The 17,562-nt window shown below is 44.1% G+C and overlaps 1 protein-coding gene across 1 annotated transcript in view; it reads right to left on the bottom strand.

The window, feature by feature from the left end:
* Positions 1–514: 514 nt before the first annotated feature.
* SFMBT2 (Scm like with four mbt domains 2) overlaps positions 515–17,562 on the bottom strand; it is a gene marked incomplete at both ends in the record, with an annotated part of 135,728 nt that continues 118,680 nt past the window's right edge. The window contains 6 exons of the mRNA XM_080918490.1: positions 515–655; positions 5,596–5,724; positions 7,553–7,786; positions 8,482–9,113; positions 11,307–11,482; positions 14,433–14,542. Coding sequence (XP_080774616.1) covers positions 515–655; positions 5,596–5,724; positions 7,553–7,786; positions 8,482–9,113; positions 11,307–11,482; positions 14,433–14,542 — 1,422 coding nt within the window. The remainder of the gene's footprint in view (positions 656–5,595; positions 5,725–7,552; positions 7,787–8,481; positions 9,114–11,306; positions 11,483–14,432; positions 14,543–17,562) is intronic.

The raw sequence follows: 17,562 nt of genomic DNA, 5'->3' as shown, positions 1-17,562 counted from the left end.
CACGGTAGCTGTCTCATGGTAACCCACCGTACTTGTGAAAAGGCACCTCTCACAGAGGAAGAAGCTGAAAAGAGCCCAGCACAGTGTGGGACAATGGAGCTTAAGTGAGACCAAACGGAAAAGGAGGTGGGTCTAAACCAAGGTAGCCTACATGTGTGTGGCAGACGGAGCTGTAAGGGAGCTTGAGACTGAGTCAGGCAAAAATAGAAGCAAGATGGCTATTCTGCTCTGCTAACACCTTATCTGTCTGAGTTTCTCAGGAACCTAGACCTCGGTGCAAGGAAACCTGACTTCCAGAAAGAAGAAAAGGAAACTCGGAGGTGCTGAGCCAGGGAGGGTCCGTCTCAGAACATTCACAATACTCTGTGGGAAAAAAAAGAGCTGCTGGTGTTTCTTCCGTGTGCTTTAAAAACATAGGACTATCAAATAGGCTGGTGCAAGAAGGAGGTCCTGGAAACCTTGACAACAAACACAGCATTATCAGAGCCAGGCGACACCCACTAAGAAGGGCGAGTTAGCTAGCATACTGGGCATAGAAAGCCACCTTCACTCGCTCAATCTGGTGGCACAGCTTGATAGCAGGTCCTAGCTTCAGCTCCATACACTCCTGCACCGTTGGGAGAGTCAGCAGGAGGAGGGCCTGCCCATCGATGTCCTGTCAGGAGAGAAAGCCACGTTAGAGAAGGAGGATACACTTGGAGAATGTGTTCATCTTGTCAAGCTTTGTCCAGGAGCTAAACATGTAAAGAACTGTTCTTTGTGCTTTTAAACTTGTGGGCATATTATCAAAGGTAGCATTTAGCTTGATGACTACTGAAAGCTTGTGTTAACCAATCTCTCTCTCTCTCTCTCTCTCTCTCTCTCTCTCTCTCTCTCTCTCTCTCTCTCTCTCTCTGTGTGTGTGTGTGTGTAGAAGTTAGAGGGAATCCTTGGATGTTGGTCCTCAACCCCTACGTTGTCCAACACATTGTATCCTTGCAGGCTAGCTGGCCTGTAATTTTGTCTCTGCCTCTCCTCTCCTCACAGGAGTGTGCTAGGATTACATATACATGTACACTATTTCCCCTGGATATTTATTGGTTCTGGGGATCCAAACTTGGGTCATAGGTTTGCATTGCTTTACCCATTGAGCCATCGCTCCCACCCTGATAAAAATGGTTTTTTGCTAAAAAACATTTTAGCTTCTCTGAAATTTCCTAAGCTTTTCCTAGTGGATGTTCCAGGCAATGGAACAGTGGAGAGGGTCCAGAAGTTGTTTCCCAGGCTAAGTATCCTGTTCTGGGACAGCAAATTCTTAGTTCTGGTCAGGTCCTTCTATGCTGATCTGAACACCAGAAAAGATATGGACACTAAAACATACTAACTCACTGCTTTGTATGGTCTGATATTTTATCACCAAGATAGGTGATAAGGCACCAAAGAGAAAGTTGTCAACTACATAGTGTGATTTCCCAGAGAAAAATACATGCACACATTTGTGTGTGTGTGTACAGACAGATATGCAGACAAAAACAGACAACAGACAGAGAAAGAAGGGCTATACCTACCTTGCTCCATTAAATTTCCTTATTGCTACACAGTGATAAACATGTCCAGTGTATATCACCACCGCCACATGTACCATGCCACAAACCATTATTTATTGCTGGTAAAATCATGATATCATACTACATTCAAACGGAACCCATGTTAGTTGCCACATGTTAACCCAACACTCCTAAGAATCATCTTTAGAAGAAAATCTTTTACAATTGAATCTATCCTTTAAAACGATTAGAGAAAAAGAATCTGTCAGATGTACAAGAAATATCAATGTAAACTATGAAAAAAGTTAAGACTACATGGGGCATTCAGAGTAACCCACTGGCAAGTAGCAGACCCCCAAAGACAATAGACAGTTGAAATAAGGAGCCTGGCTCCTAATAAGAATGATGAATTGAGCCAAGGGATCAAGAATGGGGTAACAATCAAAGCAAAACCCCAGAGCTAAAGAACTGAGTAAACCAGCCACAGATACTGGCAGAAGCCTCAGCAAGCAGACAGGCAGAGTTCCCAACTTGAAGAGAAATCTTTGGAGGTAACAGATTTAGACACAAAAGGGAAGAAGGGAAAAGTCAGTAGCCAAGTGAACAGTAAGCCATTCCCTGAAATGGACGGATATTCAACTGAGTATCTTAGAAAAAGGGGGTGGGACCCAGAAAACCTAATGATGAAATAAACAACTGAAATCTTAAATATCTACATTGAGGTCCAGGAGGCTCAGAAGACCTCTCAAAGGCATGATGGCTGAGATGACCCATGAGAAAGGCACACCTTTGAAGCTCTTGTACAAGAGCACGTTTTCATAAATTGCACACAGAAGCTATGTTTTCATCCCTGGGACTAAGACTAAGAATAAATGGCTGAATGAAGCTTGAGTTGCAGGCTGATACATCTATGCTAACTAAGATGTCTAATTAGAACATTATAAAGAGGAAGGTTTAACATAAAGAGGCAGAAATAATGCACAGATTCTATCTGCCTGGTACACTCCACTAATCTCATTTTGCTTTTAAATCTACAAAAGTACCTGGGAAATAGAACTAACAAACCTTAATTGTAGTTTATATGTAGAAATCTTTCAGCCAACAGGGAGGGGGACAAAGAACTAAATAATTGACACCTATGTGTACTTCTTCAAATTGTGTATGTCCAACCCATTCCCGCTATTAGCTGTGAGTGTTTTAAAAGAAAAGTTGGTGTGGGGATGAAAAGGAGGAAGAGGAAAACCCTAAAAGAGAACTAAGTCTGCCAATGATCCTTTAACATTCTCATAAAATGAGCAGCTTGTTCAGACAGTGTGCTTCGCTTCTGAGCAGCCTGACTGGCAATGGGCAAGCACATAGACTAGGTTATTCAGGGCCATGTGCTTAAACCACATTACGGATGTTCGGACTCTCGCTGTATGATGTTCAGATTTGCAGCACAAAATACAAAGAGTAGATTTTACTGAGAGGCTGCCACAACATTTTGGAAAGAAAAGGTATGAATGCTGGCAATGGGGAACGTGTAGTGTCTGCAATCACTCCCGGTGATCAGAACCATCTCTGAACTCCTAACGTCCCTAAGCATTAACAGCTATTATTAGTCTGTGCACTGTGGTCTCCCATGCAAGCTGGTGAATAATCTGACAGCTCAGGAAACGCTTTCTGGAGGCCTCACCCAACCAGAGCACTGCCCATTTCGACAAAATGGTGACAGGAAAAAAAGAGCTAGTAAAAATAAGTCATTAAAAGTCTAATGGACCAGAAAGAACTCAAGTGTCCACACACTTTAGATGAACCAGCAGGCACCACTATTTTTTATTACAACAGCAGAAAAATCCCTAATGTAAAATGCAAAATAATGAAGAACAAGACTCATCCATTAAAAGCCCACCTGACGTCTAAATCAAGGACAAAGCTTTTAGATGATGTCAGAGGAGGTGGGTGGAGGAAGCTGTTGCCCACTCTTTGAATCTATGGTGAAATGTGCCAGAAAGTTTATTTCCTTGAAATAGTCTGAGATATTGTTGGAAACTGGGCTTAGCAGACACATAAAAGAGGAATTTAGTGTTTTAGCCACCCATCCCACACACCAGCACCTCACTGAGAGTTTGCACAATTCTGAACACAGTTATCAACACAGAAGCCTGGTAAGCATTTGTGATACAGATGTTCTTGAGCTCCCAAAATTATTTTGAATTTCACATTAGGGATTTTCAACTGTTATAATAATAATTTAAAAGTGTTACCTGATGGTTCATCTAAAGTGTATGGCCACGTGTGTCCTTAGAATCTAGAAATCACCAAAAAAAAAAAAAAAAAAAAACAAAACAAAAACAACAACAAAAAAACCTATCCCTTGTTCTGGCTCAGAGAAGAATAGTGTTTCTAAAGTGAATGAAACATTTGAGTCTAAAATTTAAGATTTCTAAAAAAACAATATATTTCATTGTCATATTTTAGGCATTATAAGGTATATGTTGGATCAGTATATGTTGAATGTATATATGGACCAACATATAGATGGCGGTGTATTTAAACCTATATACGAAGAATTTGTCCTGTACTTAAATAAGACAGGTTCCTGTTTTGTTTGTTTGTCTGTATGTTTGTTTTAATATCGCTGTGTCTAAGTACCAGACTGGGAAAATGCTACCTCAGACAGTACGCTACATGATTTCCTCACTGTTGCTTTGTGTTTGTTTCTAAGATGGAGATGACATTTTATCAGTGAGCACTGCTCAGCGTTTCCTGTCTTGCCTGTGAGCTATAATGAAAAGACAGATCATTGCTCTCATGCCTTGGGTCAGAAAGCACGTCTCTCTGTCTGCCTCCCTGTCTGTGCCCAGAGAAGAAGAGCAGCGAACGGCAGAAATCAAGAGCCGGACCTCCTGTCTGGCTCCTCTTTGTTTCTTCCATGTGACCTCCTCAGGAGTGTGCAGAAGTTTCCAGAGTGAATGAGAATTAATCACTTCACCTCATGAGTACAGAGGCAGCAGAGCTTTAATACCAAGAACTACACTCATGGGAATGAGAGGTGGAGTTCTGGGATAGTCTTTAATTTTTACAAAATTTACAACATTTGACCTTTTGCAACCTTTGACCTCATTGACTTGGACATAAAGCTAGAAAATCCTCTATATCAATGGGCAATCGACCTTTTTTCTACCTTAATGTTTAAAATGTTACTTTAAATTATTGACTTATTAAATGTAAAAACAGACTAGAGAGGTCTATCTTTAATCAACTATATAGACAATAGTATTTAGAAAAATATTCGGTCTTAAAAGACAAGATATTTACTCTGTGAGGCTTGGCTGGTTAGTGACCCTCCACGCTAGTATGAGAACATTGGCTGAGTCAGACATGGAAAGAAGACAGAGAGCAAGTTCCATCAAGTCTCTGCTTCTAGTTCCTGCTTCCAGGTTCCTATCTTGAGCTCCTTCCCTGACAACCCTTCCTTCGAGACTATGAGCCATGAGAGGAAATCAATTCCCTTCCAGGCTGAGAGCATTTTATTTATCACAGCCAGGGCTTAATAGAAACTGGTACTAGGAAGTGGCCTAATAGAAACTGGTACCAGGAAGTGGGCTACAGCTAGGGATAAGAGCGGAGCCTAGATATTCACTCTTCACTTGGCAGGCACCTGTCAGTCAGAAAACCCTCATGGCAGGTGTACTGTACCTGGACGAGCCTGCTTACAGATAGATGTCAACTCTAGCATGCAGCTGAAGGGCATGTAAGACTTTATCGCTCCATACCAAGTCATGAAGAAGCCAGATAAGGCAGGCAGTTCCTTTAAGAGTCTCAGGGCTGGGAAGACAGTTTAGTCAGCCAGTAGCCTAGTTCCAAGCCAGTGAGTGAACCTGTCTCATAAAGGTGACATTGCTCGAGGAAGGATACCTTATGCTCTCCTCTGGGCCTCAAATGCACATGCATACCAATGTGCACACGGGCATGCATGTAACTGCACACACATGAACATATATACATTCATGCACAGACATACAAACACACAGAGATAAGACCTGGAGTCCAGAAAATCATCCAATGACACAGAAAGCCACCGTACCTGCTCCTGAAAGATCCTGGCCAAAGGTGCACAGTCAGTCAGCTTAATGAAGCGTACCACATCCATGACAGACCACTCCAGTGGATTGCTCTCAAGGATCAGTTTCTCCTCCTCTGAATCCTTTGCATCCTGCAGGGAAGGGGGGCAGGGTACTGTCATTGCACACTGTGGGGCCAGTTGCATCGGGTCCTAACAAGCTCTGTGTCTCCACAGTGCTGGACCAGAACTCCTAGCCCTCTTGGTCTCTCACTGGGCACACAGACAGAACTCGGAGTTTCTTAACAACCTGCCTCTGGTGACTTTTACCCCTGCAGTGACTTGGGTATCTTCAAAGGCTTAAAAACATTAACAACAGAAGGTACAGCCGGGCCAGGGACATATCTCAGTTGGCAAAATGTTTGACACCCAAGAATAAGAACGTGAGTTTGATCACCAGATCACACATTAAGAAAAGAAAAAAATTGTGGTGGAGTTTGGGACGTGGAGACAGGAGGATTGTGGGAGTTGCTGCTCAGAGAGAATAACCCACTACTAAGCAAGCTCCAGGCACTAGATGGCCTGCCTCAAAACATTTTTTATATAAAAAAAGAAGAAGAGTGACAGCCCCTAAGAAATTGCATCTGAGCTCGATCCCTGGCCTTTGTGCACACCTATAAACATGCTCCTGCTATACCCTGTGGCTTACTGAGTCCCTACTTGTGAAAATATAGGGCCAGGTTTCTGAGGAAACATCTCTGATAAAAGTAAGAAAGTAAGAAAGAAAGAAAGAAAGAAAGAAAGAAAGAAAGAAAGAAAGAAAGAAAGGTGAATAGATAGTAAGAAGCCCAGCTGGAAGCGTGCAAGGTAATTCACTGTCACCCCTGGCTTACGTGACAATGGCACCAAGGACTTCAGCAGCAGTTCATATGTCACCTATGGATTACAGGAGTGCCACGCATGCTGATTTAATATTATGATATGAGAGAGGTGTCTTGTACGAGAGTGAGGGAGGAGTGCAAAACTCAAGTGTGGAAATGAGACATGTAGAGATGGAATTCTGGGACCCAGAACTGGAGATTGGACCCTTTCCTCCACCTAACTGGAAGCTCTAGAGGATTAAAGACACCCAGAAATGAAGACATTATTCTAACCCTGGCAACTCCTGTCTGTTGTTTCCTGGCCCTGTCTACCAAGAGATGACATCATTCTTTTGTCCTTGGAATTGGGAAGTTTGACAGAGCATCTCGGGTCATTTCTGATATTTTAAAGATTTTTTCCTGAACCATATACCCTTAACTCTACTCCGTGTTCTATTTTTAAATTTTATTTTATTAGATACTCTGCATTTACATTTGAGATGTTGTCCCTTCTGCTCTCCCGCCCCCAGCCCAGCTCTCATCCTCCCTCCCCCTCCACTTTCTTCATGAAGGTGTGCTCCCTCCTAATCACCCTCTCCACCCCATTGCCTTGGCATTCCCCTACAATGGGAAAACGTGCCCTCCCTGGACAAAAAGCCTCTTCTCACATTGATGCCAGACACTACTAGCTTCAACTACATAAGCAACTGGAGACATAGGTCTCTCAATGTGTGTTCAATGGTTGGTGTTTTAGTCCTCGAGAGTTTTGGAGGATTTGGTTGGTTGATAATGTTGTTCTTCCCATGAGGTTGCAACCCCTTTCAGTTCCTTTAGTCCTTTCTTTAGCACCTTCATGTCAGTTCGATGGTTAGCTGCAAGCATGCTCAGGTGCATCTATATGACTCTGACAGAGATCCTGAGGAGGTATCTCTATCAGGTTTCTGTCGGTAAGTACTTTTTGGCATCAGCATTAGTGTTTTAATTTGGTGGCTGCATATAGGGTGGATCCCCCGGGTGAGGCGGCCTCTGAGTGATCTTTTCTTCAATCCCTGTTCCCCTATTTGACCTTGCATTTTCTCCCGGGAAAGATGAGTCATGCACCCTCCAATCTCTGAACTCACCTGTGATTTCTCAAGCCTAATAAGTGGACCCTTGAGTCTGTTCCTAGAAGAAGCAGTAGTTGGCACTTGGCGGCGCTTCCGTGCCCTTTGCACTGGAGGCTTCGTCACAGCTGTTGAAATTTTCTTGAGGGTCACAGCCCTCCGTGGCCGGGAAGAGGCCACTGCTGGTAAGGTGTTTTTCTGGGAAGACCGGAGCCTGTAACCAGTTTCCTGAATTGGAGTGTTCTTGGCATCCTGCAGGGCAAAGGGATGTGCTTAGTGATGGTGGGTTGAAAGGGCCTTGATGAGCACAGTGTACCTCTTACCGACAGCTACACTGCCAGGCCTTAATAGCACTTCCCTTTCTTGCCAGAATAAAGCTCCTGGCAAGGTTTGTCTATGGAGATCCCAAAATACCAAAAAAAAAAAAAAAAAAAAAAAAAAAAAATCCAAACACAGACATCTTTTAATGTAGTTGAACATGTGCAATTGGTTCTTGGTATGCAAAGGAATGGGGGACTTAATGGGAAGAGTGGGGAGTTAATAGGTAAAATGCTTGTCATACAAGCAACAACAAGAACCTTGGTTTCATCCCTAGAAGCTCTGTGGAAAAGTTTGGAATTGGGAAGGTGGAGCCAGATGGGTCCTTGGGATTTGCTGGTGAATCAGCTTAGCCAAAAATGATGTGCCACTCTGAGCAAAACAACCAAACAGGGCAGACAAAAGTGCATGTTGCACAAACCAGACAACCTGATTGTGATTCTGGGGTCCCACAGTAGGAGGAGACAACAAAGTTGTCTCTAAGCTTCCTCGGGTGCAGCACAGCAAGCGTATGCCTGTGTTGTCACCTCTCTGTCTTCTCTCCCTTCCCCTTCTGCCCTGTGACTTGTTCTCACACACACATAAATCACATATTAAGTTATAAAACCAAAGAGACCCTTCTAGCGTACCTGTGCCAAGACCACTGGTGCAGCCACTGGTGCGGCCACTGCTTTGGCCACTGGTGCGGCCACTGCTTTGGCCACTGGTGCGGCCACTGCTTTGGCCACTGGTGCGGTCACTGCTTTGGCCACTGGTGCGGCCACTGCTTTGGCCACTGGTGCGGCCACTGGTGCGGCCACTGCTTTGGCCACTGGTGCGGCCACTGCTTTGGCCACTGGTGCGGCCACTGCTTTGGCCACTGGTGCGGCCACTGGTGCGGCCACTGCTTCGGCCACTGGTGCGGCCACTGCTTCGGCCACTGGTGCGGCCACTGCTTGGGCCACTGGTGCGGCCACTGGTGCGGCCACTGCTTCGGCCACTGGTGCGGCCACTGGTGCGGCCACTGGTGCGGCCACTGGTGCGGTCACTGGTGCGGCCACTGGTGCGGCCACTGCTTCGGCCACTGCTTCGGCCACTGCTTCGGCCACTGGTGCGGCCACTGCTTCGGCCACTGGTGCGGCCACAGTAGAAGACTTCCGTCTCTTCTGCACATAGACTGACTTCCTGCGTTTCCTTCTCCTGACTGGTTGTGGTGGACTTTCAGCATTGCTGTCTCCAAGTGGAGGATTAATGACCCTCTTTCTTTTTCCATAATAATAGGCTACAAAAAAAAAAAAAGACAGTTTTACTGAGAGTATAACCTACGATGTGTTCATCACAGAGCCATACAGCCCACTGGGAGATCACTGGACTCACTGGTCCCAACTCTAACCAACAGCTATTTTGCTTTGTTTGTTTGCTTTCCCCCTGCCACTGTACCTCAATTTCCAGTGAAAGCAATATTCACTCGGAGGGATCCTAGCCTTTTGAAGTTTGGTAAAATGAGACCCAGAATCATCTTTTAGTTCACTTGCAGGTCACAGTGCTGACCCCATCTCCCTTTTGTCCCGGGACTACAGAAGAACCTATTTACAAGGTCAACATTCAAGCCAACTGAAGTCCTCAGACAAGTCAGTTCCTTCAGGATCAGTAGCTACCGAGGAGCCCTTGCTGACTAACCTGGCCTGAGGTAAGGTATTATAGAAATGAATAGGGAAGTGTGAACATCCTGGGGTAGAGTAAGTCATAGAGAAAGTATAAATCACAAAGGGAATTTCTAGGTGATGCTTAGGGTTCATTGTCAACTTGACAGACCTTAGAATTACCTGGGAAGGGCCTGTGGCTGATAGGGTGGGGAGTTATCTTAACTTGATTAGTTGAGGTGGGAAGGGAGCTGGTAAGCAGACAACTACCATGTACTCCTTGCATCCGATTTCATCTGATGTGCCATGACCACCCCTCTCAAATTTCTGCCATTGTAACTTCTGCCATAGTTGGCTGCAACTTGGAAGTGTGAGCGAAAATAAATACACCCCCCATAAGTTGTTTTAATCAGAGTATTTGACCAACCACAGCAGCAAAACAACTAAGACACCTTGTCTCAAAACAAGGCCTGTGGATGTGGCTCAGTGGTAATATGCTTGTCTGGCATGAGCAAGACTGGGTTCTATGCCAGGGACTGGGAACAGAAGATTAATTTGCCAAGTCTCTCTCTCTCTCTCTCTCTCTCTCTCTCTCTCTCTCTCTCTCTCTCTCTCTCTCTCTCTCTCTCTCTCTCTCTCCTCCTCCTCCTCCTCCTCCTCCTCCTCCTCCTCACACGTTTAGTGTCTATCTGTCTGTACATATAAGAGCCATACTGTGAACAGTATCTTAACTATATTCATGGTTCCAACACAGCAGTTGATATACAGGTGGCTGTGGTTCAAAGCTCTGATCACACTGTGTGGGTTCTTCAACTCTAGGTGGCTCCAACCTGGGCTGGCAGAGCCAACTTCCTTGTCCTGGCCCAAGGACCAGAGATGACTAAGGGGAGGTTGGGAAGCTCAGAAGCTGTTAGACTGAAGTTCTCAAAGCTTGAGATATCTAAATTAGAGACCTCTACAGTGGGAAAGGCTACCAGGGTGGAAGAAAATCATTCTCAGAAGAGAAGAAATGAAAGGCAGTGGGAAGCTGTAAGTGTAAGGCAGAGATCTCTCGGTGTGGTGGGGGATGACAGTCACAAGCATTACAAGTTGGGAAAGTGGGACCAACTCAGAGTCCTGCTTAGCAGTGGCAAAGCAAAGGCATCTGGGAAGGAAGGTGCCCAAGAGAGTGCTGAGGGAATTATCTAAGCAGGAGAGAAGCGGACAGGGTCTGTGCAGGAAAACTTCCCGGGCACTTTCCTGTGTGGGGTGAGAGAACCATCCGCCAGCAGTGAAGGACTTGTTCACACCTGTAACCCCAACTGTAAAGGGCAGAGGCAGGGGGTGCTCAGAAACTGTGAAGCCAGCCCAGCTTACATAGTGAGCTTTAGGCTAGCCTTGGTCACAGAATGAAAAGGCCACATCTCAGAAACGAAACAAACAAACAAACAGAACCCCAAAAAAGTGTTTTCCTTACAAATCATGGGTTTATACTAGGACATGAAATTGATTAGAGTCCCTAAACATTACTAGTTATCAATTTATAAGATCCTTCTTTGACACACACAGCTTAGGAAATAGTTGGTCCTCTGAAGTTCTCCCTTCTTCTTTCCCAAAACCTTCTAATGAACCCCACCACCACCACTATTAGATTCATCCAACCCCTTCTTATATCAGCCTAAAACATACATGGATTGGCAACAGCAAATCTTAAAGAGTTCTCCAGGTACTCACATGAAGAACTCTGCAAAGAGTTAAAAACAAGACAAGACAAACAGACAGACAACAAACAGATGCCCAGTACAGCCCAGGAGCACTCAGGCATGTTGGGTGTCTTTCCTGTTCATACTCACTGTATTTGGTTTTGGTGTACACGTAACAATTCTCCGGGCAGGCTTCAGAAAGCAACTCAGAGCTGAGCAAGTTGGGACAGCATTCTAGCCTGGCACAAAGTTGCTGGCAGAAACTTAGTACTTGGTCGGCTGTTTTCACGATCTTGACCACAGCCATATATGTTCTGCCTCGGTACCTGGATGATAACAGAGTAGGACCAGTGAGTTCATTTTCAAACTTATTCTGTTAAGGCTGGCAGGTGGGTCTAACCTTTCGGCATTATGACAGATACAGATATTGTCACCTACAAAGTTCACACTCGAGAACTACACATGAAGCTATTATTATTATTATTAATGGCATGATAGCTTGGCCAGATGGCTCAATGGTTCTCTTAGCATTGGCTATACTTCCAGAGAAAGGAGGCTAGGTTTCCAGCACCCACAAGGTGGCTCATGGCTATCTATAACTCCTGATCTAGAGGGACTTATCCTCCTTCTGGCCTCAGAGGACATTGCAGGCATGTGGTACACAGCAAACGCAAGCAAAACATTCAGGCATATAAAATAAAAATAAATGCATTAAAAAAAATTACGACGTTTCAAGTTTGGGATTTAGTGTTGGGCCTCATAGCTCTCCTGGGGTACATGCAGCCTACATGCCAGGGGTTGGAGACACACAGCATTGTTAAGGTTGGAATCTGAGGTGTTCCCTAAAGGTGTTAGATGTGTGGATGCCAGCCTCGGGGCTTTGGGGAAATGACTGGATCATACAGTGCCATTGATTATTGATCAGCACAGTGACTTCTCAGTGGATTCATAAGTTGATGGCATTATTGGGAAAAGATAAAGACTTTGGGGGCAGGGCCTAGATAGAGACAATGAGTCTCTGGGGCATGCCTCTATTTTGTCCCTAATTCCTTTTGATCATTCACACAGTCTCCCTGAGGTGAGCAGCTCATTAGGAAACCACTCACTCCCTACCATGCTACTCCACTATGGGCTGAAACTTCAGACTCTCTAGGCCCACACCAGGACTTCTTCCCATGTTATTCTAAGAGTGGACACTTTGTTACCTCAAAGGCAACAACAAAAACAGACAAGCTGGAGTGTACTTCCAAAGTGACATCTCTATTTCCTAATAACGCGGTGCTCTGTGAGCAGCTTTTATCTTCTCTGTACACTACTTTCTTACAGTCTTACTGGGGGTATGCTGGAGAATTATTCTCTGGTGGGTACAAAAAACATTTCAGTGTTTCTAGATGGATAATTGTTTTAGATCCCCCCTAAAGCAGAGAGTCAAATTCCCGTGTCTTAAGACTCAGAATGACGTAGGTAAGCGTGGAATATTTACATTTGTCAGTTCCTTCCCTTTGTCACTGGGCATCATTGAACCATAAGTGACTTTTACAGAATTGGATGACAGGACTGACCTAAACAGACACCAGGAATTCGGAGTGGGTAGCTGACCATAAACTGTCCCACCAACCACATACATGGTGCCGGGAAGAGTCAGTAACTGAGAAAATGATGGTGGTCATGCAGCTGGTCCCACCATGGATTAGACTGGGTATGATGCTGCATGGCTGGTGTGAGCAAGTGCAAGGTGGTCCTTGGCTATCTCTACGGCTCCATGGAAAGGCATGAAAGAAGGCTAGGCCTTCTTAGGCACTAAGCAACACTCAGCACCAGAGTAAGGGACGTTTTCCTGTGGTCTCCTCAATAATCATGAGCAAGCATGTTAGCATGCCTGCTCTCCCATTCAGAGATGGAGAAAGGTAAAGCCTTTGACCCCACCTACTCAAGAAACTAAGGCAGGAGGATCTCAAATTCACATACATGGCCAGACTGAGCAACTCAGTGAGATTTGCCACATACTATAGTTTTAAAAGGCTAGGTTCTGGCATAGAGGCCCTGGCTTTGAAAATCTTAAATAGGAAATAAAAAGAGAAAGAAGAAAGTGAAGGAAAACCCAAACCAAGTCATCTTCTCAAGTCCCAAATCAAAGCACAAAGTTGGCTAACTACATACACATAAACCCAGCGCTCAAGGCCATTGCACTTAACGCAAGCCAAAGAGATATGTCGGTTTCTTCAAACTTTAAATTCTTTCTCTATTCCAAAGCAGAGGATATTTTCTTTGGTACAAACGGGTCATGATAGCAAATCCCAAGATGATCATCCTGCAATGATTGACAGGAACCCCTTCCATGTAGGCTCTTCTCCTTCCTAGTAAGTTTTCCACTGGCTTATACACACGTTTCGATTCTGAATGCTTAATCATTAATAAAAATATGTATTATTAATAAGGGGCGGGGGAGATAACTCCATTGGTAAAATGCTTGCCTAGCAAGCCCAAGGACCTGAGATCAAGCTCTAGAAGCTGGACAGGGTGGTGTATGCTGTATTGCTCAATCTGGGGACGTGGAGACAGAAGGACAGCTGAGCTTGTTGTCCAATCAGCACAGCCTACTTGCCAACTATACTAAAATAAGAGGCTATTTCAAAAAAAAAAAAACACCTGAATGTCCTATAAGGGTGCTCCTTGACCTCCATACATATTTACATGCACACACATACACATTTGCACATATATAATACACATATATGCATACAAACATATATGCAAGAATACTAGTTAAGCAAGTCACTTTTCATATTAGCAATCTTAACGCTTAACACAGTTCAGTAGAGCAGAAATGTCACTGTTATGACATGGATGTGAGTAGCCCTTCTAGGACCATTTATTAAGCATTTGGTCCTTAATTGATAATTCTCTTTTAGGAGGTGGCACCGAGCTGGCACCTCTTTTCTCTCTTTTCTCCTGTCCACTGGGATGTTAACAGCCTCTGCCACAATATCATCCTGCCACAATGCAGACCTAGAAAGAGAGCCAGGTGAGCACAGGCTAAACCAGAGCCCACAAGGAAAAACACATCTTTGGCTCCCAAAGTTGTTTTTATTAAGCATTATGTTACGGGGATACTAAAACCGATCTAGGCAGGAAGTCTACATGTAACACATGGAGATGTGATGCAACAGACCTTTGACTTGTTTCTGTGTGCCTGGACAGTATCAAACCAAGGAGTGGGGAAACAGCATGAGAAGTATGACCAACTCCATGTTTCCCAAAGCTGAGGACACTTACATTGCCTCGATAGTCTCCTCCTGGAAATTCCACTCTGGGTCTTCCAGCAGCTGTAACTCTCTCAGCACCCTCCCGGGCTTGTAGGCGGCATTGGTGATCATGGTGAGGATCTGTTGGAAAGAAGACACCACAGTGAAGCATCCTGTTGACCTCAACAAGGATGTGTTGACCGTTCTTGACAAGAGATTTTCATTAAGTGTGGCAGGTTCTGATGAAGAGGAACTAACTACTATCTAGGAGAGATAAAGACTAGCCATGCTGGCTAGGAAAACAGAAACTGATACAGAGTGTGCCTGATGCTAAAATCCTCTTCAATTTGTTCTCCAACAGAATTGCTCTTCAGTCAGGTCCTGAGAATTTCATTCTGTTTTGAAAGGCCCATGGTAGGGTCTGGAGAGGTAGCTCTGTAGTTCTGTAGGTACTGCCCTGGAAGAGGACCTGTGCTTGGTCCACAGCACCCATATCTAGCAGCTTCCAACTGCCTGCAATGACCACTCACTACAAGGGATCTAACACCCTCTTCTATCTTCCACAACCATTTGTATCCCTGTGCATGTCCCTTGAACTAATTAAATGTAAAACTCAATCTTGTACTTTTTAATGTAACCAATAAAGCAAGCAATGTTTGAACTAACACTGCATATATTTCAAATATACCTGTAAGAAATGTAATGAGTTTCTAGAAGCAGATAATGGGTCAACTTGGGTATGTGTCATAAGCAGTAGTCTGAACCACAGTAACACCATCCAACATTATATTATTTTTAAATAACACACTCATTTTCAAGTGTGAAGTCCAAGGAAATAGCTAATGTGGTGACCACCTATAGCAGAGTGCCCAGAATGACCAACTGTGTCTATCCTAAGAGTCAACAGGACAGGTTCTAGAGAAGTAATGTGTTCCCAGTAATTCTCAGTGTGCCTGTTTACTAAATCAATGGAGGAACCCAGAACCGACCCTGAGCACTGGCTTCTCACTAAGCAAGTCATGATTTACTAACTTTTTTGTGGTTTAGAAACAGTATCTCTTATAGCCAAGGCAGACCTCAAACTCTGAACTTCGTGCTTCTACCTCTTACACGCTAGGTTTCCAGGAAACGTATTGCCATGCCTATGTGATGTTTAGCATTTACAGACTCTGCCATGCTCCTGATACTCAGCAATATGAAGAAGTGAAGCAGGAAGTCAGTTGTTAAATTCTACAAAGTCGCCATCCGTGGGCAGCTCCCTGGGATGCTAGTCATACAGACAGTAGGAAAATTACATGGTGTTGCCCCTCTTCAAATAGCCAAGTCCAGAAAAGGTAGTAGTAGTCACATCAGGCTGAAGGCACACACTTCAAGAGTAGGGGTTAGATACAACTCATAGTGAAAAAAAAAAAAAATCGTTCCAAGATGGGAAACAGGCGCCAGTGCCACCGTGTCTGTTTTGGGTGGAAATCAGTCAACATGAAGGATAAATATACCCAAGAACCTCTAAAAACGTGAGGCTTTCTCACATTAATTAAAGGGATTCATCTTTGATTTTACACTATCCATGGAGACAGATGTGGTTGCGCTGGAGAATGCCTGTCGCACCAATTTGAGGATCAGAGTTCGAGTCCCAGCACCTGCACTGTCAGCTGTGGTGGAAGGTACCCACACTAGGGAGGGAAAGGCAGGCAGATCACAGGAATTTGCTTGCCAACTGGTCTAGCTAAATTGGTGAGTTCCAGGTTCCAGGTCTTGAGACTCCGTCTCAAAAGATAAGATGACAGAGGAAGATACATAAAGATGACTTTTGGCCACCGTGTATATGTGCATATACCCTCCATACATGAATACAAACATACAATTTACACCCCCCCTCAAAAAAAGAGAGACAATTTTTTTTTTTTGTACAGTTACTATGGCAAGCCACTTTGTCCCAGTGATACCCTGTTTTTCTAAGGAACCCTGACTATCCCCAACAAAAAGACACGCTTGAACCCAGGGATTACATGGAACAAGCCAATGCAGACCGTCATGTAACATTTTATTTTCTGCATTAAAACAGTCATCTGATTTTTTTATCTGCCATCAGTACAAGTTAAGAAACTGAGCTTAAAAATAAATCTAATTAGAGATGGCTGCAGTAACACATAAAGTATTTATCATAAAGCAATAACATTTCAGTTGGTTCTTTTCATTGTGACTAGCGGAGAAAACCCCAGAGCTATGGTGTCATGTGCTGCATATCAGAATGTATTCTGTGACTGCGAAAAGAACCAGAACATGCCTTCCAGAGTTCATTTCAGCCTGGAAACAAGCAGCAATTAAATTTGAAAATGCGCCCGATATTGAATTTTTTTTTCTTGTGGCTTTCCCCATTACTAACCCATTTGTCTTCAAATTTAACAAGGTCTCTCTAAAATGTTAGAGCGCTGGTATGCACGGTGGCTGTGTCCATGAATGCCAAAGAAAATACGGAGGTCCCATAAACAGAACTAAGTGGGGGGTGGGGAGACTGCACAGTGGTTAAAGTGTTGGCCACGTGCTCTAAAGACCCAAGTTTGGATCTCCATAATTCATATAAATGTTAGCTCCGTGTAGTGGCCCACCTATGATCCCATTCTTGTCAGAGAAAAAAAAAAAAGATCCCAGAGCAACCTGGCTGGCCAAACTAGCTGCAAGATAAGGGTTTGATTGAGAGGTGCTGTCTTTATGAATAAGGCAGAAGAGTCCACAGAAGACTACTGATATCAACTGCAAGTTTGCCCATGTAAACCAGCAGACATGCAAACATGCATATACATATATGTACTATACATATAGACATACAAATGAAAGAGTAAGAACTAAGTAGATGTCTGTTATCACTGGGCAGAGTTAAATGAAGTACCTTTACTTTGTAAACTATCAGAATACAATTCAGTATGTTTTCTGTAAGAAATAAAACAATAGCATGAATCCCTTCCGTGAACAGTGGAAGCTAATGTTGAGCTGATGCTTCCAGCAGAAGCAGTACATGCAGAGCCCGGCACCGTCACAAGGCACGTGTGCCTCTGCCGCTCAACAAGGCCTTTCCTCTGTCTGGAAAAGTCACTATCGGGAAAAGTCACTTCTAAAGAATCTCATGATAGGTGCTGAGAGCGAGCGAGTGTTGAACAGTT

Source organism: Micromys minutus (genome assembly GCF_963924665.1).
Source record: "Micromys minutus genome assembly, chromosome: 6".
NCBI classification, from domain to species: Eukaryota; Metazoa; Chordata; class Mammalia; order Rodentia; family Muridae; genus Micromys; species Micromys minutus.
The sequence above is the reverse complement of the archived record's forward strand: the minus strand, read 5'-3'. Positions and strand labels throughout refer to the sequence as shown.